Here is a 19,066-nt window from a genome sequence, read left to right on the forward strand (position 1 = left end):
TGTACATTATATGACTATGAGCAAACAGTGGTCAAGTATTTAAATAGTTGTGCTGCAGCCTTAGATATTTTCCTATTTTAAATTTGTTCAAATGCTGGAAAGCTTCTTTTTTAGACTGAAGGTTGAGATCTGAGTACAAGTGTTAATGTATCTGATCAGGGAGTCGATGTACCGCAGAGAATGACTGGAATCCATGTGCTGCTGGTTCTGTTCACCTCAGCAAGTGTCAGAATAAGCAATTTTGTTTCACATTGTCTAAAATCAGATTAAAAGAACCTGTTTTACAAGCTTGATGCGCTGAAAACCTTTTGCTTCACTGGATTTAGTCAATAACTTCTTTTGTTCCTTGTGGCTTTCTTTACATTTAGACTGTTTTTTTGGGTTTTTTTTAGTATAGTATTTTTACCTTTACGCTTCTCTTTAAGAATAAGTGTATTAAGTCTCTTTCTCATCCTGTCAGGTTTGGGATCCTTGAACGCTGTAAGGAGCTGGTAGAGGCAGGATATGACGTCAGGCAGCCTGACAAAGAGAACGTCACTCTGCTGCACTGGGCGGCGATCAACAATCGCTTGGAGCTGGTCAAGTAAGAGTTTCTGAAATTAAATTTACTTTAGTCTTTTTTTTTGTCTCTAACAATTTTAATATCTGAATGAAATACACCACTATGATTTTTTTTTAAAAAGATTTTAACTCATAATGATCAATTTTTAAATCCTTATTAAAACCTGCTGCTTTTCTTGAGATGTCTGACCGTCTGCTCTTATGCCTGATTTAAAAATCAATTCCTGAGACAAGACTGCACAGTTCAGACCAAAAGTTTGGACACACCTTCTCATGCAAAGAGTTTGCTTTATTTTCATGACTATGACAATTAAAGATTCACGCTAAAGGCATCAAAACTATGAATTTACCTAACAAAAAAGTGTGAAACAAGTGAAAATTTGTCTTATATTCTAGGTTTTTATAAGTAGACACCTTTTGCTTTGATTACTGGTTCGCACACTCTTGGCATTCTCTAGATGAGCTTTAAGAGGTAGTCACCTGAAACTGTTTTCACTTCACAGGTGTCTCCTGTCAGGTTTAATAAGTGGGATTTCTTGCCTTATAAATGGGGTTGGGACCATCAGTTGTGTTGTGCAGAAGTCAGGAGGATACACAGCTGATAGTCCTACTGAATAGACTGTATTTTCATTTGTTTCACACTTTTTTGTTAAGTATATAAATCCACATGTGTTAATTCATAGTTTCGATGCCTTCAGTGTGAATCTACAATTTTCATAGTAATGAAAATAAAGAACACTCTTTGAATGAGAAGGTGTGTCCAAACTTTTGGTCTGAACTGAACTGAAACAGATCAAGTTTAGCTTTTATTAAAAAAATACATATTTTTAAAATGTTCTATATGAATGGACATTCCTCACATAATTTATGAACTAAACAATATTCAAAAATAGTATAAAGCTATAGAATCAAGGTAATTAAAACTAAGCTCTGGGTGTCATGGTGCTGTTATAATATCATTGCTACATCCCTTCTGTTTTAACCCACTATCAACACACATCCGTCCACCTTAACTGATCAGATGAGCATCACCTGCTTTATGCCGAGATGTTAGTGAGGCAATAAACAACATAAAATGGGACTAATGTTTTTTAAACATTGCTTATACTTAGAACATGCCAACATGACAGAAATCAACCTGGGAGCATGTAACCCAACATGCTGTATTTCACTACACTGTTCAGCAGGAAAGTACTTCTTCCAGGGATAAGTATTCATAGGGAACAGTTTTAAAGGAGCTGATAATATTCTCTGGGCTCTAGTTTGCAGCAACACAAGCTCTGAGCAGCCAGTCGCAAAGATGCGCAGCATCAAAGCCACTCTCGTCACCTCACTGACAGTTGTGCAGTGGAAGAAGAAACGACATAAGGAGCCCATCTAAACTAAAATTTAGTTGTTTGTTTGCTAGAAGGCAAACTGTTCTGATGAATCCATTATAAAATGCAAAATGAAAGCACTGGTTATGAGAGGCAGGAATCTATATGCTCTGCTATGAAGGCTGAAACATGCAGACCAACTCTGTGCGGCTCACAGGATCTGGGGGCCTGGGCACCAGTAGATGCCCAGGCAGTGACACTGCTGGATGCAGGAAGATGCATCCTGGATTTGGGATTTTTCAGCTAAATGCAAATTAAACTGATAGGTGCAATCCAAATAGTGGTGGCAGTATGGAAGAAGGCAGGAAGAGGAAGCAGGATCTAGCTCTATCTGCTACTAGGAGCTTTATGGTTGCCCCCCAATAAGTGACAGAATGTAAAAGCAGAGCCCACCTCACAGAGTTGATGAAACATACATTATTTTTCGACATGAACTCTGTGTAACACATGTTTAATCAGTATGGAACCACGTTCCAGAGTTCCTTTCCTACCCTAGATAGTGTTTTTGTTAACCCCTAAAAGGTGAGTGGAGAAGAGCTTGGAATGGTAGGTAGGAGTTACAATTTGAGGCCGCTTGAAGGAGCGGAACAGACGGCTGCATCAAGGACTTAGGTTTCTTTACATGGATCTTTCATGGCTCTCCCTAGCCTTGTTGCACCACTGGAGCCCAGCCTAAATTACAATTTATACATGTTTGTTTGCCTACAGGAGAGGCATGCTTATCTGAACAAAATTCCCAACATTTTTCAAGAGCCAGTCTATGCAAGCAAACCAACTATAGATCAAATAAAACAGGCTTGGAGGGAACTATTGGGAGGGAGATGGGTGTAACTAGGTTTTATAATAAATACAAAAACCGAAGTAGCTTTGGTTTAAAGTTAGAGTGAAGCATTTCTCAGACTTCCGTCTGCATAAAGCAACACAGTGTTAGAACTGCAATATTTCTGGTGGTTGTGAAGACTATTCCCTCACCATTCTTCTACTTTTCTATCATCATAATTTCTCTTCTGCAAAGTTTTGATGCACAGAGCCTGAAGTATGATGACCTCTGAACATTTCATCCAAATAAAACTGTGCAGCTCAAATTCTTCACATGTTGATATTTTGGAAACAACTGGGGTGTGATGTATTTTGCAGCCAAACTAACCATTAAATCAAGACTTGAAGTAAATATGAATGTGTTTACTATTGTATTGTATCACCTCTGTAATCTGTTTAAGGCCCAATTTGTCTACTATTTAAAGTTATATTTTATTTAATGTCTTTTTTTGTTGTTGTTGTTGTTGTCTTCTTTCCATTTTCTGGTCAACTTTGTTTTTAAGACCTTAAAAACAGAAAGTAGTCAAGCTACTCTGGGATGTTTTTGTATGATAAATAAACAGCTTTCTGTATCTTCTGGGTTTTTTTTTAGGTACTTTATATCCAAAGGAGCAATCATTGACCAGCTGGGAGGAGACCTGAACTCTACTCCACTCCACTGGGCCATAAGGTTGGAGCATTATGGTTTTACTGCTCTATTCCAAAAAAGTTAAAAAAAATAATCACTGGACTTTGTTTCCAAGTTTTCCATAAAGCTTTTTCAATTGAAAATGTGGCGCAAAACGAAGCCTCATTTTGGCTTAGAAATCACCTTGAGGCTTTTAAGGTCCACCCCTTAGGGATGGGGAGTCGTTTTGGTTCTTTGTTAGCCTGCAATAGCCGATACCTATCTATGTCTCTTAATGGGGATCGTTAGGGGGAATTGTTGGCCTGGCTGAACAGGCATGATGTTCTCTTCCCCTGTATGGTGGGGGCTGCGATGATGGTGGGAAAGAATCAACTGCATCAATCGCTGCATTGTAGGTTTTTGAAAGCTGAAACTAGGGTCCACCCCCTCTGTTTAACATCGATGCCTTCCTTTATACCCCTCTTAAACAAACTATCTTCCAGAATGTTCACATTCTAGTCCTCAAAAGAATGTCTTTTGTCCATAAGGTATAGATGTACCGCTGAGGCTTGTCCTGAGGAAGTAGTTCTTCTGTGTTGGGCCATGCGTCTGTGGAGAGGTTTTTTGGTTTCTCCAATATAAAGATCAGAGCATTCCTCACTGCACTGAACTGCATACACCACTCCGCTCATATGTGGTCTGGGGTTTTTGTCCTTAGGAGGCTCTAGTCTCTGTTTAAGGGTCTTGTTTGGTTTGTACTGGTTTTTTGTGTTTGGAGAAAAGCTTCTTGTGTCTTTCAGAGACTCCAGAAAAGCTTCCTGGATGGGAAACGAAACGTCTTAAAACTAGGAAACAAAGTCCAGTTGATTGCTTGTTTTGGAACAACTATGACCTGAGTGACTGAGAATCTTCACCAGCATTTTACTGATCTAGTTTAATATTCAGCTGGGAAATACAACCTTTTCCTCATTTAAAAAATAAATATTTGTTTATATTTGGATTTAGGTGTTTACAGGAGTGTTTTTTTTTTTCTTTCTGTCATTGCTCTTTGCATAAAGCCAGTTTTTCTGTGTATGTTCTGTATGTGTGTGCAGACAGGGCCACCTTCCCATGGTGATCCAGTTGATGAGATACGGAGCAGACCCCTCCATCACAGATGGAGAGGGTTACCGCTCACTCCACCTCGCCATCCTCTTCCAGCACATGGCCATTGCTGCTTATCTTATGGCGAAAGGAGAGGTCAGACTCCACACAGGGTCATTTTTCTTAGTTTTCTTTTGCTTTCTTAACATTTTTTTACTTCTTGTTGCTTCGTTATGATCAGGAAGTGGATGTGCCTGACTGTAACGGACAGACACCTCTGATGTTAGCAGCTCAGAAGATCATTGGGTAAGACCCTCCCTCACTGGTTTGACACAAAAATGTTAGATTTTAATTTTTCTTTTCTTCTGAGTATTCAGTGGGCTGTGCCTCGGTTGTCTGTATTAAAGGTTTGTGTTTTTCTGCCTTAGGCCTGAGCCCACAAACTTCCTCATCAAAAACAACGCCTCGGTTAGTGCTGTGGACAAAGTTAACAGGAACACGCCGCTGCATTGCGCAGTGCTTGCGGGTAATGTTGACGCTGCCCACGTCCTGTTGGAGGCAGGTGCAAGCGTGGACGCTGAAAACATCAACGTGAGTTTCACAATTTTTAGATGATCACATTTCAGGCAAAAAGTGCAGATTTCATTCTGCACTTTTCTGCACTTCTCTCTGTTTGACAAGTAGAGATACTGCAGGGTTTAAGGACATGCTTTAGAAGAAATTTCCACCGTGGGGGTTGGGACTTTCTGGAGGGTCTATTGACACCTGATGGGTGACATTAAATGTACATTTTAAATGTTAGATCAAATTATATATTAAATAAATTAATTTAAAAATGAATTTAATTCCATGCTTTTATATTTTGGCAGCTGTTTTTTGGGGTTGCGGGCTGGAATTTTATGGAACCCCTCCTTTAAATAAAACAAAAACGACTTGAAAGCTTGTGCTAACTGTATAATGTTTTTGATCTCAATCTCTGTGTATAAATCGAATTGATCTCCACAGGAAATCAGTCTGATCCTTTGTAAATGCTCATCATGAACTGGTCCTGTTATATTTAGTGTTCTACTTTAATTATCAGGCATTACTTTATAATGAGTCATAAACACAGAAGCAGTACTTAAACGGCCATCCCTCTGAGAAAATATTAAATTAACCAAAGATGTTTCTATGTGAAAAAAGCTTTGTCTTGTTAAATTAGGAGGTAGATCTATCATTTTAGTATTTTCTGCTAAAATCTACCATATCTAGGTGTCTGCAATAAAATTTTATGCAGCCTATTAAAGTTTCTAAAATATATAAAACAGTAGACCATGCCTGAAATCATGAGAAAATTATATATTTCAAATATGCTCTCAGCAGTCCTAATTTTTTTTCTCCCATACATGGATTCAATAAAGTAGGAAAAATATAATTTAAACCAAGAGTAATTGTTCCCCTTTGAATGATGTGTTTTATTCCTCAGGGTCACACACCCATCGACTTGGCCCACCAAGTGAACAGCCCGCTGCTCATTCGCATACTAAATATCGTTAAACAGGAGAGGCTCCGCTCTAATTCCCGCTGTCTACGCTTCATTGTCAGATACAAGGTATAAATTTATAGCCCCTAATCATATAGAAAGAAGTAAGAAGGAGCACCTGCCACTTGGATTGCTTTCATCTTGTTTTCTGATATTTTTGCAGGTTTTGGTGCAGTTCCTATTTAGCACTGCCTTATTCGGATGTGTGGGAGCAATATTTGATATGAACTCAGAGTCCTGGTTACTCAAAAGTATCCTGTTAGTCTGTGTGATGGCTGTGATTAACCTAGCCTCAAGGTGACAACCTGTTTGCCTTCAGATCCTCTTTCAGCTAACGGACATGTAAAAGCAAATAGTTTTCATGTTAAAGGAAATTTAACCACAACTGTTTGCAATTGAAAACAGGAATTCTCCAAACCCTGAGTTTCAGTCGCTTCTTCTGCCTTCGGCACTGATGGCATCAGTGTTCTGGATGCTCGTCACCTGGTGGCTCTGGTTCCTGCCAGATATCCTTCCTATATGAAGAGAAATTCTTAAAAATTTGTTTTGGCAGTCTTATTTTCCATTAATAAAGATTAAAATTTATATAGGTGGCTTTTTTTAGTTTGAAAGGGAGGGAGGTTTACTCAAAAAGCTCAGCTTTCATATTGTTTCATTTTTATTTGCCTACATACATTTCAACACTAGAGATTCTTTTTCCTTCCCTTCAAAATGAAAGGAAACATTGATATAATCCTAAAAGCTTCCTCCCATCTCAGAGTTTCCAGTAAAACTTCAAATGCACACTGAACAAGCCTGGCTTTCTTGTTTTCTTAACCTAAATCTACATCTACCCAGCACAACGGTTCAGGTACTGTTCATTCTGAATGCTACCGCTCTTCTCTACTACTTCCTTCGAACCTGCAGGACAGACCCTGGTTTCATCAAAACTACAGAAGAACAGAAGAAAATGGTGGGCAAGGTCTTTAAACTTGTAACTCATTTAAAGCTCTTGCATGTAATCATTTCCAGAACCTTATACTTTTTCCTTTGCATTTGGGATTTCAGAACGTGGTGGCGATGGCTGAGGCGGGCTGTTTGGACCCTAGAGTATTTTGCACTTCCTGTATGGTAAGTCGTTAAATCTTAAAAACTTGATTTAACAGCAGCAAAAATCTAAACTACATGACATCCCTTCCCATCTTCCAGGTAAAGAAACCATTGAGAGCGGCTCACTGCTTTAGCTGTGATGCATGCGTGGCAAAGCAAGACCACCATTCTGAGTGGATCAACACCTGCATAGGTACGACTGAATAATGAGGGGAATTAGCAGATAATGAGTAGCTTTGTCATCAGGTTAGCATGGAAAGTTTCTATAGTCCACTGAAAGTGTCAAACCTAAATCTGGTTGGTTAAAATATATATATATTCCACACAGTTCTAAGTGCATTACAGCACTTCAGATTAGTTGATATATGCAGCCGTTTCCTTCAGTTTAATTAAAGAATTTTTCTATAAACACAAATACAAAAGCAAGTTTTTTCATTGTCTTTGCTGACGAGCCTGATTTTATTCCAGTTGTTTGAACCAGGCCTTCTAACCACTGGCTAATTTGCTGCCTTGGTTTCTGCTTGGCTTTGCTGCTATATAAGGAATATTAAACTTCTAAAATATGAACTAAAATTAAGCAAGATAGAACTGGCAAAACATGCAAAGTTGTGCCAGTTCATAATTAAAAAGAACAAGCTCAAAGCTCAGTTCAAACAGATGAAAACGAACTACCTCATGTTCAAAGTTCACTTTTTCAAAAATGAACAAAGTTCAAAAACATATACATTAATTAGTTCAAGTTTATTAAATAAATAAAGCCACAATCCTACACAACAGAATCTAATATATATCATCCTTTTAAATGTGTGATCATAATATATAGAAAAAAATGGAAAATACTCGATGCAGTCAAGGTATACTGTATGTAGAGTGAAGCCTTTATTTAGCCAGATTATTCAGAACTTCAGAAACATACAGGTACATTTAGATTCTGCTGAAATTCTCTGTATAAAAAACATTTTCTTATGTTCCTCATTCAGTAGCAGATATTTCCCAAGATAGCTTGGATGCTTTAACTCGATGCGTCGCTTTAAATTTGAAGTGGACATTTTCTGATACATGGACTTATTTGTTAAGTCCCGGTGGGCACAGTTTTCATAGTCTTCTTTTGTTAGTTCATAAAACTCTAAAAAAAAAAAAAAAAAGGAATAAATAAGACATGCTATATAAATATGCTATTTTTATATATGCCACAACATGATTAAAAACTTTCACGTGAAGAATAGTTTGATTCTATAACTTAAACATATATTCTATTTCAACTTTGTATAATTTCAGTCTCTAAAGAGCTTGTGAGTAATGCTGCTTCCTAGAGGTTGGTGTTTAAAGCTGTTGATGTTCACGACCTCGTGAAAAAGTCAGACTCGGAATCAGTGATCTGCTCAAGTATTTTCAATAGCATGTCATTTAAAAAATATATTTATTTTTTTAAATATATTTTCAATCATTACTTTAATGTATAGTAGAATATGAAGCAGCATTGAGCAATAATTAAAACCACATTCTGACTTTAGAAAACATCCTGGAAGTCCTTTGTGTTGCTGTGATCAGTTTTCACCACATGGGGTCAGTGGTACGTTGGGGAAACTTGGGATTCAGATATTCAAACAGAAACTTAAAAACCCTGTCATGTTTTTGGAAAACTTTGACAGTTTTCTGGGCTAAAGGTCATCTCAGCTGGACGGAATCTTTTTGTTCGGGATTAGACAACCTCACATGTAAAGACAAAAGAGGAGAGGGAAACTAAGATAGAATTAGTCCTTTGGAAGAGCATCAATGAAAATGTTAGATGTGTTGTACTATTTACTGTCTCTCTTCAAGGTTGATTATACAAATCAATTGATTATTGATAAATGCTGAGCTTTTAAAACTTTGATTATTAAAGACAAGTTTCTATCAATATCTGTGCAGATTAGAAACTAAGCCATACGATTTTAGTGATCTATTCTGTCTGCTCAATATAAACTGTTAACCTTCATGTTAATGTTTTAGGAGCAAGGAACCACCGCTACTTCGTCCTTTTTCTGCTCGCCCTCTCGCTGCTGGGCAGCTCGATGCTCTACGGTTGTTTTACATGTGAGTCAATAAGCAAAAGTATAACAGAAGCTGATGGATCTGCATAATAAAAATAAATGTTTCTGTCCTTCCAGACTGGAAAAGTCACTGTTTGCTGCATTATGAGGATCAGGGTGTGTGGGGGGTCCTGTCTGCAGGCATCAGCTGCTCCCCCTGGGTGCTCTTCATCTTTGTGCTGTCTTTCTACCATACCTGCTGGTCCACTTTGTTCCTGATAGGGCAGCTTTACCAGGTGATGGCTGAAATCTGTTGATGGGTTTCTATGGCCCACAGATGTCTTTTTATTATTGCGGTAAAACTTAATCTTTTAATCTAATGTAACAAAAAAAGATGACTACAAATTGGACTTAAAATAAAACAAACAGAAATAAAGTTCTTCTTTTTTATTGAGGCAAAAAGAATGACTTTTAACGATCTGTAGGTAGTTTCAGATCAGATTAGAGGTCTTAACACCCATTAAACCTATAAAACCAGTTCAGCTGCTTTTCTTATCTCCTGCCTTTGTTCACTTAATGAACATTGTTGTTTTTGAATAATGTTTTTCCTTGTTTTTTTTTCTGTGTTTCTGATCAGATTGCATTCCTGGGATTAACATCTTCAGAGAGAACAAATCGGATCTTCCAACAAAGGAGAATGAGACAATCTGTGTCCTTGAGACAAAATCCATTCAAGTGAGTTCACTGATATTCCTCTCCTGTTTATGAAGGATTTACCTGATACTGGACTATAGAGGCAAATCAAAGTATTTAGCTTTAAAGGTGAATACATAAAAAAACATAGCTGTGAAGACAGGTGTTTTGGTCTGTTTTTATTTGTTTATCATTATTTATCAGTCATTGTTTATGCCTTAAGTTAAACTAAGGTATATTAAGGTAATAATATACAAAGGTATATTATTTGTCTTTATATGTAGTGCCTTAAAAAATGTTTTTTTTTTCTTCCTTCTATTTAGATGTTTAACCATATAATAAATTTTGTTTTACTAGAAATGTATTTGATAGAGCAAACCAAATACTAATTGGTACTTATAAAGGATTTATGGTTATTAACATGTTATTATTTCTTGAGTTTGATTAGATCTAAGATCTAACAGTTAAGCTTATTACGGCATGTAGCTAAAACACTTTTTCTTGCCTCTAATAAATGAGTGTTTCCCATTCATATTTTTTCTGGACTTCACTTGATGATTCAAACACAGGACCATTGCATTCTGGGAGCTGTCGCATGTTTTGTGCTGTTTTCATGCTGAAATATAAACCTTCAATTTAATCTTAAGTCCTTTTGTTTAGTTTCTAACAAGCTTGTATATATGAGAAATGGGTGGAAAACGGTAGTTTGTGTCTTTTGGTTTTGTAAATTCTCTTCAGATATTGCTAGAAAATGTTGAGAGTGCAATTTAAAAAATATATAAATATATTTTAAAAATGCTGCGGCAAAGTTATTAAGAGCCACTAGTTGCCGGTACCTGGTTAAAATCAAAAGTAGACTAAACTATCTAATTATTCCAGGGAGTTTGGAACAAGTCTTAAATTAGTATAACTATATTCTTTATGATTATCTCACTTTATTTATTTATTCTCAACTGGGATAATAAATCCCAATTTGACTCGGCTTTCTGATCGAACCCAGTTAACACTGGGAGGACCTGGAAGTGGACTTTGTGTGTGTTTACTCTGCTCAGATGTTGAAGGAGTCTGTAGGTTTGAAAGCAATCATTTCAACTCTGATTTACATCAAACAACTTCTCATTCACCATTTTCTGTTCATAGTGAAAAGCTTATCTTTCCATAATATAACGACTCAGAAGGTTGTGGTAGTTTTCTCCACTATGGAACCAGTTTCTGTATGGACCAGTGGAAAATTTTAAACAGCTTTGCATTCTTCAACAGAACAACAGAAAAACTAGACTTTAAGCTTATTAAACCAATGGATTTAAGCAGAAACACATTTTAAAATAAGCTGGAAATTAGAGGCTTGCATCCTCAAAGTTTCCATTTCCTTTTCACCACTCTGGTTTCTTCTTGACCCGTCTGTCTGCAGCCTGGGCGTGGTGCAGAACCTGGTGACGTTCTTCCAGCTGCGCTGTTGTGGCCTCTGCAAGCCGACCGTCATCGACTGGACGTCCCAGTTTCAGTCCCAGCGTGACCAGTACCTGTTGGAACAAATGAACATGATCTGACCTCATCCCCACCGCAAAAATGTCCGTGTGGGACCGCTCCTGGACCAAAAGCACAGAATGTATTTATGTACTTGTCCATCCTTTTGCTCATTTGTAAAGAGAGACTTAATAATAGTAGAGGTTGAAAAATACAGAGGAGATGTAGATACCATATGATCCAGGTGATCTTTGTACAGTCTGCTGCTGCCTTATGACCAATGTGAGTAAAAATGGAAAAATCTTTAAGGCCTAAATAGTTCTGGACGTTTTGTGCTGTTTTTATGAACACATTTATTTTTATCATCTAACAAGATGAAAACAAGATTTGTATGTCTAAAATGGTTTTGTTTTATGACTTTTATAAAAGCTGCATGTGTTTCATAACAAGTGACCACTATTATATACTTCAATAAAGCAATCTTGTGCCTGTCTTTCTAACGGTTGAAAACTCGCTTTTACTTGAGTCTTTTTAAAACAAAAAGTTGGAGGATATTTCTATAACTGGCTGAAGAAATGTAAGACGATTCCTGTTTAAAAACAGCTTTTGGTTTAATTTTAAAGTTCTCTATGACATTGCTTCTTTTGATAAAAAAAAATTATAATTTAAATTAATAGTCTTTGATTAGTTGAAGAGAGCTGATTTAAATCGTTCATTATTAGTTATTTATCTGTATAGATTTTAAGTCTACATAGCAGTAATGTTTACTTAGCTGAAGTACAAACAGTGCATTACATCCACAAAGCAACAATAATACTATAAATAAGGAAGTTTGCACCATAAGTCATGAAAGATCAGCTTTAAAAGACAATTAGGATTTCAGAAATTAAATAAATGCACAATGATAAACGGTGATGTAACAAAATGCTTTTATTTTGTGAGTTTAAACATTGCTGATAATGCTCATCTTTCTTCAGGGTTGAGGCGCCATGGGTTCAGCAGAGCCATAGGTTTATTCACGCTCCTCCAACATGGCCTCGTTGCCAAGCCCGAATCCTTTTGGACCAAAGTTTTTGGCGTAGCAAACTGAAAATAGAAATATAAAACAAAGCTTTATTAGTGGAAACCTGTTTGTGCTTTTATCATATAATCAAGCTTGAGCTTTACACTATGGATCTCAAAGTTTACACATCCCTAATTTGGAGTTAGATATTTTGGAGAGGCCATAACTTTCTCCACCTACAATATAACAGATATTATGTGGAATTCAGCTATTAAGTCAGGCGACTGTCCAAACTTCATTGCATAGGGTTGCAAAGCCCTTGCTGAAGCAATCTTTATTTTAGTTCCATCATTCCTTCTTTTTGAGTTTAGACCAGCTGTTGGTTGAAGTGAAACTGATTAAACTGAAACAGATTTTGGCTGTTAAAGTTCCCTGAAACCTACATCCTTCAACTAAAGCCATAAACGGCAGAAAGGTTATGAATGATCCCAGTGAAAAGGTTTCAGTCAGTAGTACGACGGAAACCTTTGCCATCAGCAAACTAAATTTGAATAGAAACTGAATTTTAAAGTTAAATAAATCAGAATTACTGTAAAATGAATTTCACTAAACTGAAACTATTAGTGAAACTGAAGGAATTTGATGCTGTATTTTATTGCATTAAAAATTCAGGTTGTATAAAGAATTCAATTTTCCAAAATTCTGATTATTTTTTGTGAACATACATCAGGATCCTTGAGAAAGACCAGAAAAATCTGTTTTTCGAAGACCCAGATGTGAGAAAAAAAAAATACAAATTTTAGAATCGTTTTTGGATTTTTAAATCAAAAGAGAAATTGGTCAAACTGAATTTTAAGAGCAATAAAATCTGTTTAAAATTCAGCCAAATTAATGGACCTAACATTGGATACAATTTTTATTCAATTTCATACTATTAAATACAGTCTGTTCAGTATAATCACCAATGTATAATCATCAATTCAATGTCAAATACAATTTAATTTCAAGCTGCACACCTTAACCACAATGAATCATGGTGGTTGCAGCATCGTTCTTGGTGGTAACTTTTCTTATGAGCAGCTCCAAATAATAGTTTTAAATTACTATTATAAAAAAGTAAGAGATGTTTTGTGATCAAGCCAGAGTTTAGAATTACATCTGAATAGGACAGTGGAGAAAAAAAATGTCCTTGGATGACAGAGTAAGAAGATACCTAACCAAGATGTAGGTTATTGTTGAAATTGTATGTATTTTTGGAAAATATCCAATTTAATAATAATATATATATATGTATATGTGTCATTCATATATATGTATATAATATATATATATATATATATATGAATGAAGGTACCTTTACAATACAGCTCTCCATCCTTGTCTGTCACTGTGGTGGACTCCAGGCTCTTCCCACACAGAGCGCAGCGGAAACAGGTTTTATGCCACGCCTGAACAAAGAATACATTTATTTATTTTTGCTTTCTTTTCTACAACTGTGGACGGTAAGGATTTGTTTCTGCTAAGAGTCTGACCATAACAGTAACTGAAAATAGATCATACTATATACACATATTACTGCCATGTGATTTCATTTAATCTTAGTACGGTAAGTGTAATGCTGATGTTGAGGGGAAATTGTTTAAGAACTATTTTAATTTAAGTTAATATAAGTTATGTTGGAAGGCTATCTGGTTTGTGTAAATAAAACATAAGAAGCTAAAAATATGGATTAATTCATTTCTGTTTGTTCACTGATGCAGAGTTCATTGTTTAAGTATTTAGAGTGGGAACCAATAAAATGTTTAATGTTCCCATGAAATATTTCAGCCATAGCTCATCTGCCCTCAGCACCCTTCTTTTTATCTTTCTCTTCCTATTTCTGGATTCTTAGGCAGTGACCATCTTGAATGCCAGCAAACCGATAGAAGAAGAAATGGTTCAGACTGAGAACCAGAGTATTCAGGGACAGTTCTTACCTTTCCTGCTCCCATCACCTTCTCTGCTGCATAAACGGCTTTGGAGCAGCGGGGGCAGCGGTCTGAGCTACCAAACTTCTGGGAGAACTTGCTGGAGTTGGGGTTTGAAGAGGTTTGTCGAGGTTTGGAGCTGAAAAAGAAATTACCTGAAAGCTTAATATCCTTTAAAATATGCACACATATAGTAGGGCATATTGTACAGTACTGTATGAAAGCCGTGGTTCATGCCTTGTTTATAATTCCTTTTAAAACAAAGTATTTTTATCATTTAAAGTGGTCCTCCTTAGATTAGATTAGGTTAGATTAGATTTATTGATCTTACAGCAGAGAAATTCACTCGTCACATATTGGCATAGTAATTAAAGAAGGTGCAAACAAGAAGGAAAAAGGTCCATTAAGAATAAACAATATATATACAGTATATCCAGGTATATACAGTATATCAAGATAAATAAGGATTAAGATGCAAGTGTACCTTATCAATAGTTATTCACCTTTTAAACAATAACTGCCTCCATATCCTTATTTGCAGGAAAATTTTGAATCTTATTGGGAGGAATGTTTGTTTTTTGGTTGGTAATCCATTAGGCTACATTTCTGCATCATTTGGAAGAATATTAGAAGAATCTGTGTAGAAACCAAGTTTAACTTCTTGTGTTTTTAAGGATTAAAGACTTCCAAATTTTCGGACAAAACTAAAGGTAAGTCTCTACAACAACAAAAAATGTATAAAACCTCTTACTCAATCTAAAGTTAAAGGTGTTAATTCAACAAATTTTAGGGCCATCATCTGTAAAAGTCCTTATTTGGTGTTCAACCCGTACTTTAGTGGCTGTGCTTCTCCGTCCTGTCCTGGAGGATCAGAGCTCAGAGCTCCAGCTCCTTGTCCATATCCATAGCCCTTTGGTCCGTATTTTTTCCCGTAACACGATTTGCAGTAAATCTCAGATTCATGTGCAGCAACCGTGGTGCTGTCGAGCCCTTTTCTGCAGCTCACTGTAAAAATAAAGGACATTCATATTTTATCCCAGGCTCAGGAATGCATGGATTAAAATGCAGGAATGCCATGTTGGAGGGATGAAAGTTAAATAAAGCTCCCGCCTAGCTGGCTTTATCAGTCATCAGTGACAGCACGCAAAGTCAGATGTCTTGTGTTGCTATTTTCAGGAGGACCCTGGAGTGTGAAGTGAATGTTGGAGAGAAGATGAACACTTAGCAGGTGGGATGAGTTTATCACAGAGGCCTTTGATAGCTTCCCGGTGGAATAATGTATCAGTCACAGCGACACCAACAAGCTGGTCAAAGTTTTTAGCACAGCACAGAAAAACCTACTATTTGCATATCCACTTATACAATATAACTGCAAGCTTTGATGTATATTAGGAGTTTGTGAGACAGAGTGCAATAGTTATGCAGTCCATTTGTAAATCTAGTGATGCCAGGGTAAATACAGTTGTTTTCTGAAGGTCTCAGAGGTTCATAAGAGAACATTTATGAGCAAAAAAACATTACAAAGGATTTTTAAGCAGGTTTAGGTCAGAAAAAAAAAACAAAGAAGTTCTTTCTGTCCACTTAAATGTACAAGTTGGGAGATTCAGGAGAAAGCAGCCAAGATGGTAACTTGGTAACTTTGTAGGAGCCACAGAGATCCTCTGCTCTGGAGGGAGGAGAACAGAAAAACTAGTAATAGTTCTTCAAAAATCTGCCAATTGAGAAAGATTGTAAAGAATAATGACATCACTTAATAAAGGTTCACAAAGTTACTTTTAATGGCAATGATAACAAAATGCTGTGTGTGGCTAAAAACACTGCAAACCATTAAACCATTCTCAGGGTGAAGCATGGTGCTGGTAGCATTATGCTGTGGGGTTACTTTTCTGAAAGTTGATGTTGAAAGAAGCTTGTCATTAACTTTGTCCAAGGTTAAGATATTTTCAATGAAAAATGGGAAACAAATGTCAGCCACTGGATGGACAAAGCTTGTAGAAACATACGTCAAAAGAACTACAGCAGTAAATATATTAAAAGATGTTTCTACCAGGACTTCACTCAGGAGGGAAGGAGCAAAAACTGTATTTATTTTAATCTGCAAGAAGTCTTCAAAACTGTTTTTTATTGTCCTTTTATTACAGATTAGCCTCTAAAAACTAACTTTAATTACACAGCATCTTAAGTGCATTAAAAGGACATTTTTTGTGCACTAATGTTGGTTGATGATTCCTCTGTTTAAGTTTGCATCCCTCAGAACACAGCCACAAGGTCAGGAAAAAAGGTTTGAAGAAAAGTTTGAATGCAGAACAAGTTGTTAAGCATACAATGTCAACTATCATTCTTTTTTTCTTTCTTTGTAACATTTATTATAAATCTGTGTCTGTAAACATCGATTCCAGCCTTTTAACCTGGAGAATAAACATTTGAACTTTGTGGAAAGCTTCAAATTTACATTTAGGATTAATTTGGTTAAGGGGAACTTCCATCCATCCATTTTCTAACACGCTTATCCCAAGTGGGGTCACGTGGGGTGCTGGTCCTTATCTCCAGCTGTCTACGGGCGAAAGGCGGAGTACTGTACACCCTGGACAGGTTGCCATTCCATCGCAGGGCAACACAGAGACAAACAGGACAAACAACCATTCACACTCACACCTAAGGGGACTTTTAGAAAAGCCAATTTACTTAACAGTCATGTTTTTGGACTGTGGGAGGAAGCCAGAGTACCCGGAGAGAACCAACGCATGCTCAGGGAGAACATGCAAACTCCATGCAGAAAGACCCCAGCCTGGGAATCTAACCTAGAACCTTCTTGCTGCAAGGCACTGTTGTTAAAAAACAACAGTAAAAAAAAAGAAAGAATGTATGTAAGATACAGATAAAAATAAAAATTCAATGATTTATATGAAAAACAATGAAATTGTACACAGAGGTAACAACAGTGATGGGAGAAGCTCAGCATAAATATCCACTATGTTCTTGTTTTAGTGGCACCAGTAAGAACCTCAGTCTCTGGTTTGAAGGAACTCCTGTGTGGTTCAGAGATTCTTACTATTCTTCAGGTTAGTATGCAACAGGCCAGAAGTCCTTTAATCATGTTATATGTGTGCAAAAATCTTGTGTCATTAGTACTTTAATCATGTATAATCATAATCATTCATGTTCAGTATGCTCCCTCTTACTGCCTCTCTGGGCTTAACAATATGCACTCCTCCATAAATTAAGTAAAAAAAAAAAAAAAGTGTCCCTACTGCAGATAAAACAGGTCTTGTGGAAACTCCTGCTGTTACACTGGATCTCCTCGGCATGGTACACGGTCTTCTCACAGGCTGCACACTTAGCGCCTCCTCCCCAGTTGGGCATCTTAGAACCTCCTCTGATTTCTGCTTCACTTTCAAGGCTTGAATGGCTGGAAATGATCAAATGTCTCTTCTTTATTATCAACATAGCACAAACATGTTAAAATACTAAAATAAATGATAACTGCAAAAATATTTTTACTTAGAATTATAAGATGTCGCAGTAAATAGTTGCTTTCTGGAAATATCCTTCTGCTATCACTTTCTGTCCATGTCATTCTATTGTTCTGAACTATTCAATAGCAGTAAAGAAAACCCAGCAGTTTGTCCAAACAGCTGTTTTTTCCAAGCTAGGTATTTTACCAGGAGCCTAAAGAAAAGGCCATGAAGGTTATACTGGCCCCTTTTTTAACATTCCAGTTTCCAGCCGTCATCTCACAGAACTGGAATTAGGTCTTTAACAAACAAAAGCCATCAAATAACTCTGCAATGTTGGAAAATTTTGAATTCTAAAGGAATGTGAATAAACAAGGTTTTTTTCTGCCATTTAAAACTAAAATGAAAGGTTCCTCGGCCGATAACAGAAATAAAATGGTTCCTCACCTTGAGTCAGAGTCCGTGTGGTGGATGGGGCTAAAAACTCTCCCAGGCGGGTTAAATACTCTCCATCCCACCAGCAGCACAGACCACCGCTGACGCTTCCCCTTAAAATAACTTGTGACAGAGCCGAGGCCTCTGACCTTTTATCACCAGCTCAAAGAGGCCTGAACATCAGGAGCTCAAACATTTGTTCTGTATCAGGACTCACACAGAGAGCTCTGGCAGCTGCGTCCACAGAAGCATCTCAAGCCCAGAGATTTAACATCACCTCTGATTTTGTTTTAACGGCTCCATTATGTACACGCTTACACTTCTTGTTTATTATAGACTGCTGGAAAGGTTTAAACTCACTTTTACCCAGCATGAATGTGAAGAAGTTTACTTTTTTGATTTTTTTCAGCTGAACCGTTCTGTTAACAGGATGGAGGAATAAGCTATAGATCTTCTCTCAGTTTTAAAATTGCCTTTTTCATTGGAGAAATATCTAAAAACTTTGATCAGTGGCGTCAACAAGCAAATCTGAGATAATAATGTATGATTTTGTCCTTTTGGATTATTGTTATGGTCAATTCATTTGTTTCATCAATCAATCATATTCAAGTCAAAACTAAACTGAGATAAGAGACTAGTTAAAACAGATCTAAAAAATGTTTTTAGATCGCTACAGTGGCTCCTTGGTTTCATTTTAAGTTTCTTTTTATACTTTTACAAGTGAGCTAAAGACAAGCTTTGCTGAAATGCACTGAGATGTGTTGTTTTTGGTAATTTACATTGCAAGGTTACGCTTTCTGAGGGGCAGTTTGTGAAGAAAATCCCCTCACCATGATGCTATCTCTACCGTGCAGTGGTGTCAACAGTACACACATGTGTTACTTAAGTAGAAGTATAGATACTGCAGTTTAAAAACACTCTGGTAAAAGTTGAAGAATCAACTTGACCTCTTTACTCAAGTAAAAGTCAAAAAGTAT

At 36.7% G+C, this 19,066-nt stretch overlaps 2 protein-coding genes across 4 annotated transcripts in view; one reads left to right on the forward strand and one right to left on the reverse strand.

The window, feature by feature from the left end:
- The window catches only part of zdhhc13 (zinc finger, DHHC-type containing 13), a 17,219-nt gene extending 5,784 nt beyond the window's left edge, over positions 1-11,435 (forward strand). For 2 of the 3 annotated variants that reach the window (XM_015373337.1, XM_015373339.1), the window contains exons 3-17: positions 461-583; positions 3,349-3,426; positions 4,458-4,602; positions 4,688-4,752; positions 4,875-5,037; positions 5,912-6,037; positions 6,132-6,265; positions 6,374-6,474; positions 6,796-6,929; positions 7,016-7,078; positions 7,157-7,250; positions 9,050-9,133; positions 9,208-9,365; positions 9,707-9,804; positions 11,174-11,435. In XM_015373337.1, coding sequence (XP_015228823.1) covers positions 461-583; positions 3,349-3,426; positions 4,458-4,602; positions 4,688-4,752; positions 4,875-5,037; positions 5,912-6,037; positions 6,132-6,265; positions 6,374-6,474; positions 6,796-6,929; positions 7,016-7,078; positions 7,157-7,250; positions 9,050-9,133; positions 9,208-9,365; positions 9,707-9,804; positions 11,174-11,312 — 1,705 coding nt within the window. In that variant the 3' untranslated portion in view covers positions 11,313-11,435. The remainder of the gene's footprint in view (positions 1-460; positions 584-3,348; positions 3,427-4,457; positions 4,603-4,687; positions 4,753-4,874; positions 5,038-5,911; positions 6,038-6,131; positions 6,266-6,373; positions 6,475-6,795; positions 6,930-7,015; positions 7,079-7,156; positions 7,251-9,049; positions 9,134-9,207; positions 9,366-9,706; positions 9,805-11,173) is intronic. The other variant, XM_015373338.1, reaches the window with a different exon arrangement.
- A 712-nt stretch (positions 11,436-12,147) lies between these two features.
- On the reverse strand, positions 12,148-18,190 carry csrp3 (cysteine and glycine rich protein 3). The gene is made up of 6 exons (XM_015373366.1): positions 18,102-18,190; positions 17,451-17,608; positions 15,033-15,204; positions 14,209-14,338; positions 13,587-13,680; positions 12,148-12,315 (listed from the first exon to the last, which is right to left on the reverse strand). Exons 2-6 carry the CDS (start codon positions 17,560-17,562, stop codon positions 12,242-12,244), a joined length of 582 nt encoding a protein of 193 aa, XP_015228852.1. The 5' UTR covers positions 17,563-17,608; positions 18,102-18,190; the 3' UTR covers positions 12,148-12,241.
- Between the last annotated feature and the right edge of the window lie 876 nt (positions 18,191-19,066).

Source organism: Cyprinodon variegatus, unplaced genomic scaffold (assembly GCF_000732505.1).
Source record: "Cyprinodon variegatus isolate N-32 unplaced genomic scaffold, C_variegatus-1.0 Scaffold86, whole genome shotgun sequence".
NCBI classification, from domain to species: Eukaryota; Metazoa; Chordata; class Actinopteri; order Cyprinodontiformes; family Cyprinodontidae; genus Cyprinodon; species Cyprinodon variegatus.

Bases quoted from the DNA above. Each gene is read 5' to 3' on its own strand.
- csrp3 (XM_015373366.1), bottom strand. From the start codon at position 17,562: ATGCCCAACTGGGGAGGAGGCGCTAAGTGTGCAGCCTGTGAGAAGACC. The intron at 13,681-14,208 runs GTAAGAACTGTC...TTCTTTGTTCAG, and splicing joins AGGTGATGGGAGCAGGAAAG to GCGTGGCATAAAACCTGTTT. The intron at 12,316-13,586 runs GTACCTTCATTC...TTCTATTTTCAG, and splicing joins TGGAGAGCTGTATTGTAAAG to TTTGCTACGCCAAAAACTTT.